This window comes from Anticarsia gemmatalis, chromosome 1 (assembly GCF_050436995.1).
Source record: "Anticarsia gemmatalis isolate Benzon Research Colony breed Stoneville strain chromosome 1, ilAntGemm2 primary, whole genome shotgun sequence".
Classification (NCBI taxonomy): domain Eukaryota; kingdom Metazoa; phylum Arthropoda; class Insecta; order Lepidoptera; family Erebidae; genus Anticarsia; species Anticarsia gemmatalis.
The window spans coordinates 13,332,393-13,352,500 of record NC_134745.1 but is presented as its reverse complement, the minus strand read 5'-3'; the positions used below and the strand labels follow the sequence as shown (position 1 = coordinate 13,352,500).

At 35.4% G+C, this 20,108-nt stretch overlaps 1 protein-coding gene across 3 annotated transcripts; it reads left to right on the top strand.

Annotated features, from left to right (window-relative positions):
- Positions 1-3,609: 3,609 nt before the first annotated feature.
- Gli (carboxyl ester lipase-like protein Gli) lies at positions 3,610-20,094 on the top strand. 3 transcript variants are annotated; one of them, XM_076120887.1, is made up of 16 exons: positions 3,669-3,691; positions 3,969-4,363; positions 5,188-5,337; positions 6,060-6,197; positions 7,923-8,069; positions 10,830-10,986; positions 11,588-11,799; positions 12,053-12,223; positions 12,680-12,881; positions 13,409-13,596; positions 14,162-14,454; positions 15,217-15,412; positions 15,863-15,978; positions 16,627-16,662; positions 17,499-17,652; positions 18,033-20,094. In XM_076120887.1, the coding sequence occupies exons 2-16, from the start codon at positions 4,061-4,063 to the stop codon at positions 18,192-18,194; spliced, it is 2,625 nt and encodes an 874-aa protein (XP_075977002.1). In that variant the 5' UTR covers positions 3,669-3,691; positions 3,969-4,060; the 3' UTR covers positions 18,195-20,094. The 3 variants fall into 3 exon arrangements, with proteins under 3 accessions (XP_075976994.1, XP_075977007.1, XP_075977002.1); XM_076120879.1 differs by having other exon boundaries at positions 3,610-4,363; XM_076120892.1 differs by lacking the exon at positions 16,627-16,662 and having other exon boundaries at positions 3,611-4,363.
- Positions 20,095-20,108: the final 14 nt, after the last annotated feature.

Here is a 20,108-nt window from a genome sequence, read left to right as displayed (position 1 = left end):
AATAACTTAGTAGTGAGAATCATTAGGTACAACTTCATTTAGGTGCGTTGTACAAAACCTACAATCGATTTTAATGAAAGTAAGCATTGACTACCTCCGTGGCGCAGTGGTTTAAATAGGTCGCCCCGCCGTGTCCGTGTTTGTATGTTTGCAAAAGTCCCCGCGACACAAGAGCATTTTTTAGTGCTGGAGTTGTCTTTTTAAAAAAAATAAAATAAAAAGGTAGCGTCAGACTATATATTATATAGGTAAAAATCACGCCTAGTTTAATTAAGCTCAATAAAATCTGCTCAAAATGTCAGTACGCCACTGGACCAGTATGGATCATCTGGGTCTATCCCACTAGTCCCGTTGAGTTGTCCCGTGACGGGACAACTGGCACTATTTTGTCCCAGTTGTCCCGTAGCGGGACAAGTGACACTGTTTTGGTGCCAGTTGTCCCGTTGCAGAAAAATCACGGGACTAATGGGACAGACGGAAGGGTCAAAACAGCTGGTTCCGTTGAGTTGGTGTGTGACAACAGGTACTTGGTACATCGGTAAGATAGCAGACGTTATACGTTGTGTTGTAGTACATTTTTACTTAATTTCTAGTAGATAAGTTGAAATTACATTAGGTACATGTTGAATTGACTTGAGCGTTTGAGCTGCTTAAGGGGCCTGTTAACAATATATTTTTAGTTTCCTTACATTATGTTTTTTCAAGTAGGGAATTTCGGATAAGTATTTTACATTTATGGTATTGAAGGTCATAGATATAGACACTCTTGTCAATTTAATTATAAAGTGAAAAGCCCAAATGGTAAAAGAAAACTTCTTGTGAATTTAAAGTTTACATAGAGTAGCGTACAATTAATCATCTGCTATCTTACCGAAGTACCAAGTACCTGTTGTCACACAACAACTCAGCGGAACCAGTTGTTTTGACCCTTCCGTCTATCCCATTAGTCCCGTGATTTTTCTGTAACGGGACAACTGGCACCAAAACAGTGTCACTTGTCCCGCCACGGGACAACTGGGACAAAATAGTGCCAGTTGTCCCGTCACGGGACAACTCAACGGGACTAGTGGGATAGACCCGATCATCTAGTACATCGATAAATCTTATATACGAAAAGCGCGTGCGATGTTCATCTACACCCGTATATCATAACTAACGAGCTAATAGTTTACCACTCAGCTACACTAATGAAAGTAATCATTTCCTCATATCCGTTAATCTAACAACATCAATAATTTATATCGCTTAGCACCAGTGCAGCAAATGGATGAATTAATGCATCACATTACATTGATCGTAGAATAAACGGGCATTTGTTGGGTGAAATTGAAAAAAAATATACCTGCCTAAGTATAACTAATAATAAAGTAAACATTAAGCAATGCTAAATCCGGGCTTCTATCTTCCACTGACTCAGTCCAAACGTAAAATCAACCAAAATTAGAGATTCTATAAGACTTTTTTAATGAGCAAGTTTTTTTTACCCGAGTTCGAAAATACAATTTCGTTAACTAGTTTTATTCAATATGTAACATTTATAGTAGCTATTTAAGAGAGAGCATAGCCTAGAGCATCACATAAAATTCTTTTGTTAGAGGCCCAATATAGTTCCCCTGTTAATCTATTTTATAATTAATTGTCTTCTACATAAACCACGTTACAAAGGCTCGGTACAGCACATTTTACTTGTAAAGGCCTGCCCGGGAATATCGCAATTGTATGTCCGAATGTCTCTATTCTATAAGGACTGATCTATTGGTAAAGACACAAATAAATCTATTTAATGAACCAAAAATTCAAAATTACTATTAAAATATGCATTTAACGTAGTAAATTAAATTAATTGCAGTACCTACCTCCAAAGTAGGTAGGTACATAATACAGCAATTTATAAATTCCACGAAACAAAGATTATACCGTAATACTGCATAATGAGTTTAATAACAATAAAAGCAATGTGAAATCATGGTTTGTGGTTCTTTGTTGATGGACAAGCGAAATTACAAATTGTAGTGTAGCTTTTCGCAGAAATACATGCAAAGCGGTTTGCATTAAAAGCTCATTATGTTACAACGCTGAAGCGAGTTTGATGTTAAAATACCTAGATAGTATAAATATCTAGATAGTATTTTTATGTAAGTAGTTATAGAAGTTTCAAAGTTCAATTTGTATGTAACTTACAAATGCAAGGTTCAGTTTTACAGCTTGGGGTTAAGTGTCGAACTGGTGACCTATCCAATAACGTGATGTATGAAAAAAACAGTCATTTTTCTTCCTGATAAGTTAACTGACAGTTAATCAGAAGTGCATCCTTACATTATGTGTATAGTATTACGCTTTTTTCAAAAACTTTCAAACTTCACTTGCCTCATTTAATTTCATATCTACACATCTTTAAAACAGATATTTTACAAGCTAAGTAATTCGTGTGCGTGAATGAATTATCCGCCCTACATTAAAGAGAAATACATAGGCACTCTACATCCATGACGCCGCACCAATCGAAAGAGTTCAATGAAAAAAAATATTCACCCCGAATACATTACTCTTTACGTCTCTTGTGTAAGCAAAATCTTGTACAAAATAAGAATAAAACAACATCGTTGTCTATTTTGTGTGGTTATTTGCTTGACCCAATTTAACTTATTTGCATTTCCATTTAAAAGGGTTCAACGGCGCGGTTCGGTGATATAACGAGAATATAACACGAATAATTCTACAATATTAAAATGTTTAAGTACTTCTTTTGTGATTTACATTACAAAGACACTTTTTAAATAATAATTTTGGGTAGAGGAATACCTTAGCGTTTTATTTAGGCCTTTTCTTTGTGAGTAAATATTAGGTAGGTATGTCTACTAACTACTTTTTTAACACGCTATTGTTAAGTCGTGCTATAAGAGTTGCAGAGCGATGTAATATTTTACGGACCAAGGTTCGGTGCCCAGATCAGGCCTACCCCGATATCGATGTCTTAAATGATTTTAAACAATCTATCACATTGTTTCGTTTGTGATAGATCCACAATGTAAGCAATAAGCTTGATGTAGGTGCAGTTAAGCCTTAGCGTTCAACAACGAAAATAACTAACGTTTCAAATTGATCAACGTACACTACAATATTATTAAAGTGCAGCGGCGACATTTTATTTGACCCCATAACGTGACGTGCTATCTATAACTATTTACAAGATGCAATAAAATGAGATTTTATGTATTTATCTATGTGTATTTGAATAAAAATAATGAATTGCAATTTCATGACTGTTTGAGTTGATAACGTTTCAAGGAATATCAATTTTCAAAAATAAATAGCTTCGAACTTCGAACAATAACAACAAACAAAGCAAAAAAAACTTTGTTTGGTTTCCGAACGATTCGAGTCAATGACCTCCATTGACATTCTAGTCAGTGTTGCACTGACATTTGGTTTATCAAATAACGTTTTACAATTTTAATCATTCAAACGTTGTAATACGTTCTTTAACACAGTATAGAAAACCCAAAAAATAAATTTTGCATTTGATATTTATGCTTAAAAGTGCTACAATAAATAAAAAAGTAGATAAACATCACTGATTGTCGGTAAGCTATACGAGAATGCGCGTCATATGGCATGTCGAAATCAGTTACAAACTCGAGCACTCAAACGAAAGTTGAAATAAACAAACTGTGATGAGCTGGGCGTTGCCGTACGTTCTGATACTGATAACTCGCTGATTACAAACAGATAAGCCCTCGTGTACCTTCATGACATTGTGCTAAATCGAAATTAGGCCTTACAGATAAAAGTTTTATACATACCTATACATCGTGCTACTGTGTTTTGGATAAACTTTGTTCGCTGTCTGCAAACTTTTTTGCCCACATATCTTTGCAGTCACAGTAAACAATAATCAATTAATAAAATTCACGGTGAATCAACTCGTTGCTAACGTGTTTTAATTCATAAAAAAGTTTTTATTGCAGTAAAACTGCTAAGAATCCAACAAAGTGAACTATGGTGACTCATCCGGAAATAGTGAATTTTAAAAGTTTTTGATATTTGAAGTGATGTGAAAATGTTGAAAAAGTATTTATTAACGTTGTTTTTATGTGTTGGTGTTAAGTGTCAGTCGAATAAAGACTTGTACAATGGGCAATATAAGAATGAATTTTACAATTCGCGGGAGGAGACATCTCGGGTTACAAGACTGCCTAGCCCTGGTGACAGTGATTACAGGACTTATGTATACAATAACAGGAGATATGGAACAGATCCACTGAGATACAACCCTTATAACCCTAATATAAACCAGCCGGGAGGGTTCCCTTACAACCCAATCAATACAAACCCTTTGGATGACCAGTTCAAGTATAATATTGTGAGTTTTTTATTTATATTGTAATATCTTTATCATAGGTGCCCTAAGTGATACTTAACAGATTTAAAATTAATGTGTATGAAACCAAGTATGATAAATTAATTTATGGTATTTATTATATTTGCATTTTGAATGGAATTTGTTATATTTATGTGAACTATACATTTTGTACATCACCAGTTTCATTACAAATTACCTACCTATAATCATTTTTAATTTGTGTAGGAACTCAATAACTTGTTAAACATCTTTGTACGCCTGATTATGCTTTTTCTAAAATATTTATACTGAATTAAATTAATAGATATAAATTGGTAAGTACTAAGTAAGTATTTTAAATAGATAAATAAACTAATACATCAGGAACTCATATTCTCAGCTGATACAGGATGTTACAAATTACTCATTCTTATCAGCTACTGTTCTTTCATATCTATTGAGATTACTTACTATAAATTCTTGTTAGAAACTATAAGTCATACTTCTTGGTATGTAAACAATGAAATAGGTAAACAATATTAAATTTATACCTATGTACAATTAGATCTACTGGCTAGTAAGACACTGTAAGTCACTGACATGACCCTAAAGTATATTCCACACCTAGCAACACAATTTGTATTCATAACTTTTAAACTCTCGCGTTGCATGTTTAATGCATAGAATACGGGAATTAACGCGAAAACGTGTTCGCGTTAATTCCCGTATTCTGTTGTATGTTGTAGGAATCTAGCTGTATGTTTTCTTATTTGGTCTGTGTTCCTTCTTATATTAAAAGTTTGGAAGAACAGTCAATGTGTACTAAACAATATATTTTCTTCCAGAATCGTGACCCAAATAACCCAGATGCATTGTTCCCTGGTATCCTCGGAGGCTGGCGAGAGGACTTACAAGGAAGAGAGAGAAGAGACTCTAGGCAATTAAAGAGAGATATCTTTGTTACTACTAATTATGGACAAGTGCAAGGATTTAAGGTAAACATTATTATTGTATTTTAATTTAAGTTGCAAACTAGGTGTACATTACTTGTTCATCATAATAGTTTTATTGACTTGAACATAAAACAATTTAGTTGCCTGTCTTACCTTATTGATGGAGCTATTTTAAATATTAATATCTTTACAAACATTTCATTGCATATTGTATGGTAAAGAGGCATTGAGGAAACCAAAATATATTGCTGTCCTTTATATCATACACTTTAAAAAGGTCTTGTGTGGTACCTATAAAAGCAGCTATGTATTATGGAACTCATAAAAAGATCACTATGTCCCTATACATACATATTGTTGATTATATATTTACTATTGTGAATAGCCCTTAATATAGCATGGCGCTACCTTGAGGCATATTATTAAGCAACTTACAATGGAATGATACTATCATTATGTTTCCAACCTTTCAATAAGGTACTCTAACCAAAAGCTTAACCTTCATTAACCGAATATACTTGAGTTTCTATCTCAAAATATAGGTTTTTAAGACTAGTAACTTGAAACCTACCAAGTGACCTCTTAACTTATAGTTATACTTTATTCAACAGGCACTGCCATCAACTAAATACACTTGAGTTTCTTTCTCAAAATATAGGTTTTTAAGGCTGGTAACTTGAAAAGAATTATACATGATTACAATAACACATTATTGTGAACCTACCTAATGACCACTTTACTTATATTACTACTTTATTCAACAGGTATACCTCTATGACAATCCAGACCCAGATTCAGGGTACAGACCATGGTTGAGTCCAGTAGACAGGATACAAGGAGAAGTGTCAGTCTTTCTGGGCATACCCTACGCCAGACCTCCAGTGCTTGAAGGTAGATTTAAGGTAAAAAATCTTTTGATATATTTATGGTCTATCATATACCTAGAACTGATGGATCCTTTTTATTTATTTAATACTAGCTGACACACGCAGCTGCGCTCAGGATGTTTTATGATTATTTTTCTCTCCATACAAACCATTCCCATGTCTCAAAGACTGTTGAGTTTTGCGCTTAGCAACATTTGGAGATTCATTTTAATAACAAGATTTGGATGGCCAACAGCAAGTAACAACTTATTTAGTACCCATATAATGTATATGCAACAGTCAGCCAATTACAGGTCCTCGCTAATAAGTGTGTGCTTGTGCTACAATTCAGGCCATTTATTTCGAAAGCAGTGAATCACCAATTAACAACATGCTATGTAACATTACACGGGAATCAAGTTAAATTCCGTGTAATAGATGATAGTCATGCAAAACGAAAATTTAAGAGTCATAATGTACTTGCTAAACTCTTGTAACTCAAAAAGCATTTGGTGAATTGCACCCATTGCAACTTTCTTTATATAATTGTATTTTGAAACCATACATGAACCCTGAAATATTAGCAAAATTACAAATAAATCAGTCCAGCTGTTAAGTAAGCATAACAAACACACACACAGAAAAATATTATTACCTATATTAAAATTATAATGTTAAAATCATGCTTGAAAATAAAGGACTATGGGCAAAAATGTATGGGCTCCGTCCCCACCTACCAACAAACATGGAACTGATACCAACGTGTTCATAAAGTGCCCCCTATTTAATTAAAATCCTTTGTTTTTGATAAATCAGTGGGAATATATATTTAAAAAAAAAAAAACAATTTGTAATTATTATTTAACGTATATTTTTATTTTACATTTGTAAGTTATTTTAACATTATTGTTATATTACAGTACTAACTCATATGTATAATAATGTCCTCCTAGCCGATATACGGCTACGGCGGTCAGTTTAATTGAAACTGGCCATCTGTGCAGGACTTTGTTTATAGTGTCCAAGTGTGTGCACAATACACAGGTACACTCTATATTCCATCACTCTCATAGTTTGGTGGGACGGATAACCGACACGACCAGTGAGAGGTCAGGCGCAGGACCGACGGCTTTACGTGCTCTCCGAGGCACGGAGGTCTTCGACCTCAACTTCCTAACTCCGGGCAATCTCTAGGAAATTCTCAACAGAAAATCTCAGAAAAGACTGTTTGGCCCGACCCAGGATTCGAACCCGAGACTTCTCGCACCGCAGTCTCATATACTACCGACCGCGCCACAGAGGCACTCATATGTATATACTTATATCATTTCCATTATATGGTTAATACATGTTATTGATTTCATATTTCAATAATTATTTTTACTCGTCAATTATAATGCCTAACAGATGCGCTGGCAGATTAAAATCTGATCAGATCTAAAATCGTGGGTTGGAGAGCGGGGGGAGGGGGTTATTTTGTACCCAGCTATCTTTATGTGCATGCGGCGTCCGCCGCTGTGCACTAATTAATAAATAAATGAGCATGTATTTTGGAATTAGTCGTCAATAATACGTTAACGAGATATTTGTTTAAACGTAAGATACTATGAGAACCCCATGCATTTGGGCAATGTCGCCATAGTATAAAAATATCGTCTTGCCAAGATATATCAATTGAGCTACATTTCATTTTTGTTGATGGGTGGGGACGATTCCGCCCATAGTCCTTTTATCTTTTTTTAATTTTTTATCTTCTTTTAGCCACCTCGACAACATCCAGGCTGGCAGTTAATGCAAGCCGTTGACTGGGGTCCAGCATGTCCACAGCCAGTAAGGTTTACTGGTGCTACCAAAGGCATCAGGGATATGGATGAAGACTGCCTGTATCTGAATATCTTCTCACCTAATGTAAGTATTTTATTCATACAATTATAAACGGTTTTTGAGAGTAGTTTAGTAGAGATAAATTGTGATGCCAAATTTTCCTACACTTTTTTACTGTGTTTGACCAATGTTTCTACCTTCTAAGTGTTATAGTAGCAAACAAATCCAACTGTCTTATTTGCGACACGATGGAATTCAAATGTGTGAATGAGTCGTGCTAGTTTGTTATTTAAGAGAATGATTTGATGTCAGCCCAAACCTAGCTTGATTGCATTCGAATTCTGCAATAGAATCTGTTTTAAAAGTTCTTGTTTCAGACAAATTCAAATATTATCAGATAAAACTAAACATATTGCAAACTGCTATTAAAAAACCAAGATATTTTGTGCTACCACTAACTGACCTTTTCAGCCAGTAACATTTTATAAAAAAAAAATTCTGCAATATGTCCTTGTCTATTGCAAAACGGAAGCATAGGTGCATACAAACGAGGTCGCATTACACATACATAATAATGATATTATGTGTGATGTTATAAAGCCTTTGTCCCTAGGGTATGTGGACCATCTGATAAATAAGTAGGTCTATTATGACATTAGTTTGTTAAATAAAAGAGTTATTTAAAGATTTTTTTATATTGCCTATTAAATTAGTTGTTGCATTTGCCTTCCATTTTCATCAAAATCTAGGTAAGTAATAACTTTTCGAAGTTATGAGAATTGAATATAGCCAACACTTGTTCTAACTACGAAGAGTTTTCTAAATTAAAGACATCGTAACCTTTAATTTTAAATCGCGTTAAAAATCCTTTTCATTGTAATATTCTTGAAACAATTTCAGAAAAGTCAGCGGGATTGTACTTTATTGAAGGAGTAAGCCCTTGAGCTAAGACCTATTTTAATAAAATAACTACCCACTCAATGCCGACAATATTCGTCTAAATGCGATTTCTAAATAGACTTGGTTAATCCAGAGGTCATCCTACAATCATTAATTACTCACTAAATGCTTTTAATTGGATCTATTTATTGAGTCCTCCAAAAGAGTTCACTGTAAAATGGACTCTGATGAGACTTAATAAAGTCCATGCTCTCAGATGTAATGAAATAATAAATAGGTTTTTTGTTTATTTATCTTCGTTCTGGAGGAGACCCTGGCCCAGTCAAGGTTAAAAAAGACTATAACTTACGCGATTTATAATTTATTTATGATGCAATAAATATACTCGTATGTCTATGTCTAGTCTAGTTTTGCGTTACGGTAACTTTAACAAACATACAAACTATGGATATAAATTTCAACCAGACCCATCTTCATCACACAAAACATGTCCCTTATAAGAATAGAAATCTATACCCCGGCTAAAGACGCGCCAAAGCGACAATAAAAACATATTACAAAATGTAACAAACCTTATAAATTAATCTCGCACTCACTTAGTGCTATAAGCACTTCTAGTGCTTAACTAGGAACACGTAGTAAATTATACGAGCACTAGCTCAAAGTGCTATAACTTTGTCGTATTAAGCACTCAGAGAATAGCTCGCCGGGTGTAGTTGATTAAGTATATTAGTGGCCATTTTGTTCTACACTATTGTTACAAAAGTAATTTATTTTCATTTAAGTTTTTTAACACATTTGTACCCGAAGGTTTAGGTTTCTTCTTGCAACGGGCGGCAGGTCTATTGCCTTATATTAGGCACGTAATCAACTTTCGGGCTACTGTTCCGAATATTCTTATGTAAATTAGAAAAACCTTTTGCCATAACATTTTGCTCGACCCAGGATTTGAGACTCGAATCATAGTCTCTCAGAAGCTGTTCTCTTTCTTATTACGGAAAAAGAACTGACCTGCAGAAAGACAATAAATGAGTGAAACTTTATCTATTTATACGAATGACTGCCTCCGTGGCGCAATGGTTTAGGTCGCCACGCCAGGTCGTAGGTTTGATTCCCACACGAAACAAGTATTTGTGCGATCCACTAATAATTGTTTCGAGTCTGGTTGTACTACATGTCCGTTGTTTGTATGTTTGTAAAAGTCGCCGCGAGACAAGAGCAATTCATAGTGCGAAGGTTTTCTTTTTAAGGAAGAGGGTAGAAATTAATTCTAAAAGTTAAATGTACGATAAAATCGGGTGTTGCTACTAACATGCAGTATTTAACACTCAATTAGCGAATGTGCGGCTCCATTGATGTCGCTCGCGCCTAAATTGATTAACTGCCTTGTTTCATTAGAGCGATGCCGCGTTGTGGGCGACTGCTGACTCAGTTTAGAGGAATGCTTTAAAGAGATTTCGATTTAGTTTGTTAGTATCAGTAATTGCAGTTTGCTTATTTGAGAGCATGTTATGACTCTAGGCTACCAGATTTAGAGGGAGCACTAATATGGTGATCTGTGAATGAGATCATGACTCAGTATTAAGGAGACTGAAAGATAGGAGTCGATGGTAATTCGTTAGTTTTTAATGTCGTGGATTATTTTTTAGGGTTACAATGTTAGGATGTGGTCAGCTGGGTTACAAATCTTTAACAAGGCTAGGTTAGATCTTGCCGTGGTTATACTATTCAAGCCAAGCTCAATCATCTTGTGGATGAGGTTTAACTGTTGTTATAAATTAATATTTTTTTGGCTGTTTCATCATTCAAAGAAATCTGTATTGTTGTCATCAAAAACTTAGTTTATATTATGAGTTTTACCATTTCATACACGTCAATTTGTCATCTGCTTAAATCACTTACTTACTAATTATTATATTAATTATTTGTTTGTACCCTTCTCAGACGGAAGCCGGTGCCACAGCTCAAAAGTACCCAGTAATGGTGTACATCCACGGCGGACAGTTTACTTCCGGAGCATCGAACCTGTTCCCCGGACATATGCTGGCTGCCTTCTACAATGTGGTCGTAGTTTCTATCAACTATCGACTTGGTGCTTTAGGTGAGTGGTCAAAACCTATTCATGACTAGCTGACCCGCGCAACTTCGCTTGCGTCACCTAAGAGAGAATGGGTCATAATTTTCCCCGTTTTTGTAGCATTTCTCATTGCTACTCCGCTCCTAATGGTCCTAGCGTGATGTTAGACAGCCTATAGCCTTCCTCGATAAATGGACTATCTAACACTGACAGAATTTTTAAAATCGGACCAATAGTTCATGAGTTTAGCGCGTTCAAACAAACAAACAAACTCTTCAGCTTTATAATATTAGTATAGATTATTTATTTAGATCTTAGGGTAGCAATTCAATTTCTTATTATTATGTGTTATACTTAAGTGATCAGAACATGAATCCTTCTGTTTTGTTACTAATAAAAGGAACGAGATTTTATCCTATGTCAATTTTCAAATAGAGACCGTTTTGGTGACGAATTCTTGCCTGTAAGGTTTTTTGTTTACGTCTTGCATTAGGAAATAAACGCATTTCCATAACTTATGTTACTTCTAACTTTTTATTACACTCCCATGGTTAGAATTATTATAATAAAATGAGATAGACAAATCATATTATTAGCTTCACTATTTAACAGTACTATTTTACAGGTTTCCTCTCAACCGGCGACGAGAACTCTCCAGGCAACTACGGCATCCTCGACCAGGCGATGGCTCTCCGCTGGGTGTACGACAACATAACTCCGTTCAACGGCGACAGGTCCTCCATCACGCTGTTCGGGCCGGGAGCTGGCGCCGCGTCCGCCGGCCTGCTGGCTGTGGCGCCGCAGACTAGGGATCTTGTTACTAGGATTATAGCACAGGTGAGGTCAAGGTCATGACCTTAAGGTCACAGATAAGTTTAGGGTGTAAAGTCAGTGACTAGGGTCATGTCATGATCTCGAGCTGGTATAAGGTCGCGTAAATAAAGGACGTAGACACTGATAGTATAGATGTCGCTGAGGTGTTTTTAGAAAAAAACTATTCATTTTAATATTATATATATTTTAAAGTGATGGACAACTAATTATAATAACATTCTGCGATAAATATTTGATACCAAAACTCTTGTTTCAGAGTGGATCAGCGTTGGCAGACTGGGCGTTGATAGAAGATAAATTCAGAGTACAGAACACATCGCTAGTGTTCGGACGACTGCTCGGATGTCCCATCGATTCTTCGTGGAAGCTTGTCAACTGTTTACGACAAGGCAGGAGCTTCTATGAACTGGGGAATGCTGAGTTTCAGGTACTTATATGAAAATAAAAATATTAACTAACCCATTACTAATACTGTCTGCTGGGCAAAAGTCTCCTTCTAGAACGAGAGTGGGGCTAGGTCATGAGTAGGTACAACCCTCTACCCAAATGCGAATTACAAACTTTAAATTATAAATTGTTTAAAAAGAATATTTATATATATATTTCACGATGTTTACTTCACCGTTAGGACAAGTGAAAATTATTTTTGTAACTGTAGCCTTCGTGGTATCAGCTGTTGTGGATACGACTGCTAGCTTAAGGCTTTGCGTTCGATACCCGCGTTGAGGTAAGAGTTGCAGCTAACCCTTATACATGGGAGTAACATTGTTAATAGTGAAACGTATGTGAATTGCATACACCTCTACCTACATTTTCCGATATAACAAAAGAGATGTTATGTATATTGTATATACTTTATGTATATTTGTATTTTATTCTCCAGCCACAAGTAGGCTTCATGCCGTGGGGTCCAGTCTTAGAGAACAACTTCACCTTCCCGGGAGACGAGTGGTACGACGGCTGGCGCGAGAGAGACTGGCACTTCCTCAACGCGATGCCGGAGCAGCTGATCGCTCGGCGACAGTTCAACCCCGCGCTGCGGTACATGACTGGGGTCACTACGCAGGAAGCCGCTTATGTATTATGTAAGTAATATATTATTAGCTTAGCCTTCGTTCCAAACTAAGTCGGAGTCGGCTGCCAGTCTCACCGAATGCAGCTGGATACCAGTGTTGTACATGGAGCGACTGCCTATCTGACCTCCACAACCAAGTTATCTAGGTTATAACACGATACTCATCGGTGGAAATGTGTGGAAAGTATTTATTGCCTAAACACTAGAACTGCTGTACTAGTGATGTTATTTTTTTTAACTAAATAGGAATATTGGTGGAAATTTCATACTATCTGTAACAAAAATTGCTAATTAAACTGGTCGTTCAAAATGCAACAAGCGAGCAACAGGGACATGAGCTGCTGAAAGACGAAGAGGCCTCGCTGGACGTTAAACTCAGATCACTTGCTTTCTGAGGAACCGGGAGCACTAGCCCCCTTGCCACACTCGACATCCGTCTTGAAAACAGAGTGGGACGGGAGACCTGTTCTTGCGACTTCATTTTGTACGGCCAATGAAGTATGAACATAATAATAATAAATGACTATTTTCTTGCAGATACAAACGAATCCCTAGCACCAAACTACGAAATCTCAGAAATGTGGTTCAATCAGAAGGTACAAGAGTTGGTACTGAGGTACAACTACACGCTGAACCCGCGCGGCGTGTACGAAGCGATACGCTACATGTACACGTACCACCCCGAGCCACATAACGTGAGCGCCATCAGAGATCAGTATATACATGTAAGTATTATAATAGGAAGTATGTAAACTAGCGGCCCCAAAAGACCTTATAATGTACGACGTTAGAGCCCAACCGCAGCAAAAATCATCTTTATTTTTCAGTCAAATTATACTTAACCTTGATGAATTGTAGGCAGAAATCTGCCTATTTTTAAGAACTACACGTATATCTATTCGGTAACTTTAGTACCAGAGTTATAATCATTAGCTAAGAGTATGTCTTAAAAGGGCATTAGGCTAAGTTCATAAGATCGCGCGGAGCCGCGCGGTACAAGATCTGATATGAACTTAGCCTAATTCACTTTCGCCTTTCCTGAACGAAACCAACATACTACACATGTATTCGGTTCGGCAATAATCGTCTTAGCCGGGCAGCAAAACTGAATATGTGTAGATGAACCCCATCGGCACAAGCCGAACAAACGAGTCGAGTCGGTTTTGTTGTTTGATAAATATTGCCGAACCAACTATGTGTGTAGTGAACCCAACATCTTTAATTACGGAGACTCTTGCTCTGCAGAGGGACAATAATATATATACACAATCTAAACTGTTTTTTTTTCAGCTCCTCTCAGATTTCCTCTACCGGGCGCCAACGGATAAAATAGTAAAACTTCTCTTAGAGCAAAACGTGCCGGTCTACATGTACGTACTGAACACGACGGTCGAAGCGTTCCGTTTCCCAGAGTGGCGCCGATACGCTCACGATACGGAACATTACTTCCTTACTGGCGCGCCGTTTATGGACCAAGAGTTCTTTCCAGTGAAGCAAAGAATTGATCAGCAAGTCTGGACCAATAATGATCGGAATATGAGCCATTTCTTTATGAAGACTTATGCTGATTTTGCTAGGTTTGGGTGAGTGTTGGATACTTTTTTTATTGTTGAGTAATTAGGCTTTTTTATTTGATTATATTGTTTTTCTTTTAGTTTTGCTTTTTTCTCTCTATGCAAGTGTGTTTATTAATGGAATCATTTGGATTCGAGAATAACCTCTATAGAATATGTTTGCTTTAGAATTATAGTATACGTTTGTAGTGTGCGTTTATTTACAAAATACTTGATCAGCCTACGGAATATTAAATTATTTTTAGAGAATAAAAGATAACATTTCTTAGGTTCGTTGAAGGTGGCTGCACAATTATTTAAAAAAAAATAAAATAAAATAAATATTATTGGACAACTCACACACGGTCATTTGATTCCAAACTAAGCAGAGCTTGTACTATGGTAACCAAATAACTGATAAACATACTTATATACTTCTAAATACATACTTATATAGATACATTAACATCCAGGCTCAGAACAAATACTCGTGCCATCACACAAAGATTTGTCCCGGGTGGGATTCGAACCCACCACACGCGGCGCTACGGTTGTTGCGGCGAGGTGACCGCTTAAACCACTGCGCCAAACGTTATTTTCATGGCAGATATTTCTTTAATAGCTCTTAAACTGTCGTAAACCTATATGCTCAACATAATCATAATATATGTAATCCTTGCAAACGGCTTTAATATACCAAGACCAAGACTCCTTCCAAATCATCAAACCAAATCATCAACCTCCTTCAAAAACTATTTTGAACCTCACTAAATAGTCACCTTCTAATTTCAGTAACCCAACTCGCTCCCGAGTCTTGGGCATACACTTCGAAGTAGCTCAGGCAGGTCAGCTGCGCTACTTGAACCTGAACACGACCTTCAATTCCACCATACAACTGAACTACAGACAAACAGAGCTCGCCTTCTGGACCATGTACCTGCCTACCGTGATAGGCAGACTTGTGCCTACTTATCCGCCTATTACTGAGGTAATAACTTGTTTTAATATTTTTTTATTAGAATTATTGTTGTTCTTGAGAAGCTCTTGGCTAAGTAAGTAACAGTCGCGCGGAGCGATCTTTCAAGTTAAAAAACGCTTGTCGAGGTTGGTCTGTGGATGGGTGACCATATTATACAAACCTCCGTGTTTAGAAGGCATGTTGTGGGTCCTGGATGTCATTTTTAAAGATCTTTGACAGCCAATGATGGGTTAATTTTTTTCATAAGTTTTTTTATTTTATGTGCCAGTCTTTAACCGACTTAAAAAAGAAGGTTCTCGTTTCACACACACTCCCAAGATGCCATCTCTAAATTTTAACTACCAAAAAAGCTTTGCTGATTTGAGGAAACTTGGACGCAAGGCAACACTCCTTTTAAAAGTCCGTTGTTGTCTAAAAGAGTAGGTTAAAACAAGTAAAATTGTATATTTCTCATTTCAGTTCTGGTGGGAGCCGAAACAGCCTCTACAAATAGCGTTCTGGTCGGTGTCGAGCGCGTGCCTCATACTGATCGTACTACTCGTAGTTTGCTGCATGCTGTGGAGAAACGCTAAACGGTATGTACCTTACGGAATTTAAAGTATTTATACAACGCGCCGCTCCAATGGCTTATTTCCTTCAACGTACACGTAGGTTAGGGGGCCCTAGTCATGTAATATACAACAATTTGTATTATTATTATTCATTACCGAATTATTAACAAATTTTCGCAGCCTGTACGTAAACAACTCGAGTAAAGTTCGTTCACCTGGCTCACGAGTCATATGATATTCGTATCAATGGAACTAAAATGAGAAAGTCGTTGAAGGAAATAAGCTATTGGAGCGGCACGTTGTATATACATTTAACCCGTTTTAAATCAACATTAGTTAATTTATTCATAAGTATTTTTGTATCAAATGTTTTCTAAAGTAAAACAATGATTTTAAAATTATTGCTATAATCCTTGCTGTCTAGCATAGAAGATTTTTAATACAATGCATAATATGACTATGACTCTCTCTATCCTTACCTAATACTTTATCGATAGCTAACCTATTATAGTAAAATTAACAACTCTTTCATTAGAATAAATTAACGCTATACATTATTATTAATTATTAACACAAAATCTTATTTATTTCATTAACTTTTCATCATGTGTGGTCATTCATTAACATATTTATATGAATAATGTACTAAACTGTATGAAATCCTTTTAACAGGGCTATACCACCAAAATGGAAAATGGTACCGGCGATGTAGGTGAAACTAACATAATAATAACGCTTGTAGTTGCTTTTTGTGTGTGTTACTGCTGTGTTTAATCATAAAAGTATTATTTGTATGTATGAATATATTAAGGTGCTGACAAAAAAATTTAATCATTTTGCAAGAATATGACAATTTGCTGCTATAGTTGGGCCATTTCAAACGTGCGAACTACGTCATGCCATATTATCGGGCTCTCTCGCTCGCACTTACACACTGTCCCATTTCTGTCATTCTTTTAATTATGTCACAGTTCGCACGTTTGTAATGGCCGGTGTATGGTCAAATCAGCTACTGTTTGTGAAACGTCAAAAAAGCTTTTTTAGTATAGAAATCTTGTGGATGACGTCACGATTTTAGTGCTTTCGTTTATAGCCACTTATGGCAGTCCTAACGATTATTTTCGTGTATACTAGTTCAGTGTATGTATTGTATATAGTAATTTTCATGTATTTGTTTGAATTATTATTGTGTATTTATGTGTGTAGTTTGAGAAAATGTCTTGCATGTTTGTGCCGTAACTGTCAATCTCGCTTTTATAGGAGTATACATTTTATAATATCCTTTAGTCTGTACAAATTATAAGGAGTCTTGTTGCTTAAAAATTGCAATACTATACCAAGTTTATTTTTTTATTTTATTTATTTACCACTTAAGCACACACACTTTAAAACTACTTTACACTATAAAATAAACACTAATCGTTTTACCCTTTTGCACTAAAAATAATTTAATTAAATTAAATTATAAAATAATACACAACTTACAACTTAATATTTTTACAATTTTATTTTATATTGTCAACGTTTTCCTTCACATTCTACAGTGAAAACGACCGCTACTACGACGGCGACATATTCATGGTCCACGAGGCGGAGGAGAGCGGCATAGACAACGCTACGCGGTCCAGAGACAACATCTATGAGTATAGAGACGTGCCGATCAAGAAACCACATACACCTCAGCCTATAAGTAGAACTGTGAGTATTTTATTAACAAATCATTCCTAATTTACCAAAACTTCTAAATAACCTTATGGCTCTACATAAACTAATATTTTAACTATCCCAAAAAAAAAATTACATCACTTACTGCTTTTATAGCTCATGGGTCGAGTGATAATGTATACAACTTCAGAGCACTTTCGATTCCGATATACTAAGCCCTGAAGTTTCCAATTTCTATGAGAATTTTCTTAGTAGTTTGGTCTAGAGGTTAGTTACGTTTCTGATAAACTGTAACTAGTTTGCCTCTATTAAATAATGCTTCATAATAATAATAATTTAATTACCTACTGTAAAGCCAATTCCACGTGATTATCACTCTATTTAACCACCATTAACCCTCACCTCCTCACCAGATAAGCCAGCCGCAGACCCTAGCATCTCGCCCCCCATCAGAAGCTTCAACCGGCTCGGCGCTGTCCCTCAGAGAGAGCACAGTGTCGCGCGTGCCTGAGCCACTGCCGCGGACACGATCTCGCACGCAAATGGTGCACGGAGTACCACAGACAACCGTGTAAAGTATGTATGGACATTGACACATATATTGTATCAAGAAGAATATCAAGTACGGGATATGAATGAAAAATGCTGCAGAAATTATTCTAAATATGGATGTGTATGTAAAGAACGGTAACATGTACTGATTTTTTTTTTATAAAAAGTGCAGTAGAAATTATTCCTAATTCAACCATGTAAGTCTTGTCTACATAATATTTACAGAAAGCAAGGATTTGTAAAGATGAAAGGGTTATAAACATATTATCATATCATATCATATTGGGTCAAAAAAAAGTTTATTGTGAGAATCTTTTGCCTCAATCATGACCGAAAAATGGAATTAACTTAATTATTCACTTATGACACAAGATAACTTGTAACTTACTTTTGGCCAGTCTAATGGCCTAAATTAAGAAAATCTGTGCCTTTAAGAGGAACAGTAATAGGTATAATATAATTAAGATTATAAACTATGTACAACATAAGATCTCCACGCAGCTTCATAGTATCTAAGAATAATTTTAACACATTCCGACAATATTTTTATGTAGAGATTCCTTTTACGTATTGTTTTAAGGCAGCTTTAAATAATTTTGTAATAGTTATATATTAAGAAACACTTTTCACAGCTATATACTAAGTAATATACGCAAGAATATCAAATTCTTTAAACAAATCTTACGCAATTTGGCAGTTATAATCCATTAATTTAAAGAGATTTGCTATTCGCACTTTTTCCTAGCTTAAATGCAACTGTAGGTACTACAGAGAAAGCTTTGCCTAATAGCTATTTGCGCAAATTGAAACGATGCTATTGCGCAAATTACATGACGCTTTTTATAAGTATTACAATTTAAATAATGCGCTTTATTGTCATCGTTTGCGCAACACTTAACAATGTAATCACATAAAATATAATTACATAATTATATACACTTTGTAGATTTGCGCAAAAATGCTTTTTTGACTAAATATTTCGGCTTTTAAGCTATTGTAGGTTGCACTTTGCTTTTGAGAATATAATCAGTATTAAATTTTCACTATTTCAATAAAATTAAAACACGTATTTAAAAAGATGCCATTACCATACTATTTAGTGTAGACTGATTTAATTATAAGTAGAACACAACTTGTTTTCTTGTGCAACAAATAAATTTTATTGTTTTACATTACCAACGAAATTGTTAATTCGATTTGAACAAAATGTAACAGTTTTATTTTATTTTTATATTATTTTTTAATCTTAGCTGGTAATATTTACCACCGGCAATTAATTTGTGTTACCTAAAAGGTAGAAATTATTTACTAAGTATTTTTATATTTTTCGTTCTTTGTTTCGTTGATACTGCATAGTTACTACTTTAAAAACATTTTCATATAAAATCCGTCTGAAAATTAGGTATATTATATAAAATTTTGTTTACATAACCAAGGCTTGGCTTTTTGTTGCTTGAGCTCAAAAATAACCTTAAAAACACGATAATTTACCGCCAATTGCAGAAACATAAATTGGAATGGTTGCTTAAAAATATTTTTGTCGCTACGATTCACATCAAAGTGACGAAGAAAACATTAAACATTATTAGGGTTGCATAAAGTCAGTCAATCATTACATAGGACTGTTTAATTTGTCTGACAACTTTGACATTGGCGGCATAACATAAAATAGCCATGGAATAAAAAAACAGTCAGTCTTTTATGAATTAATAGGGTATTTTGAACTTTTTAAAATTGCAGTATCAAATTTAATATAATTAGTATTAAGTATAAATGTTTGTGATCGTTTTGTCCGTCCATTTACAGTGCAATGTGTCTTAAACGTGCCTTCTAAGGATTTTGATACTTATATTTATTTTAGAATGTAATCACACATCGAGTAACGCTACGTATAGCTTCGATAAATAAAATAATTATTAATATTCATAATCGTTTTA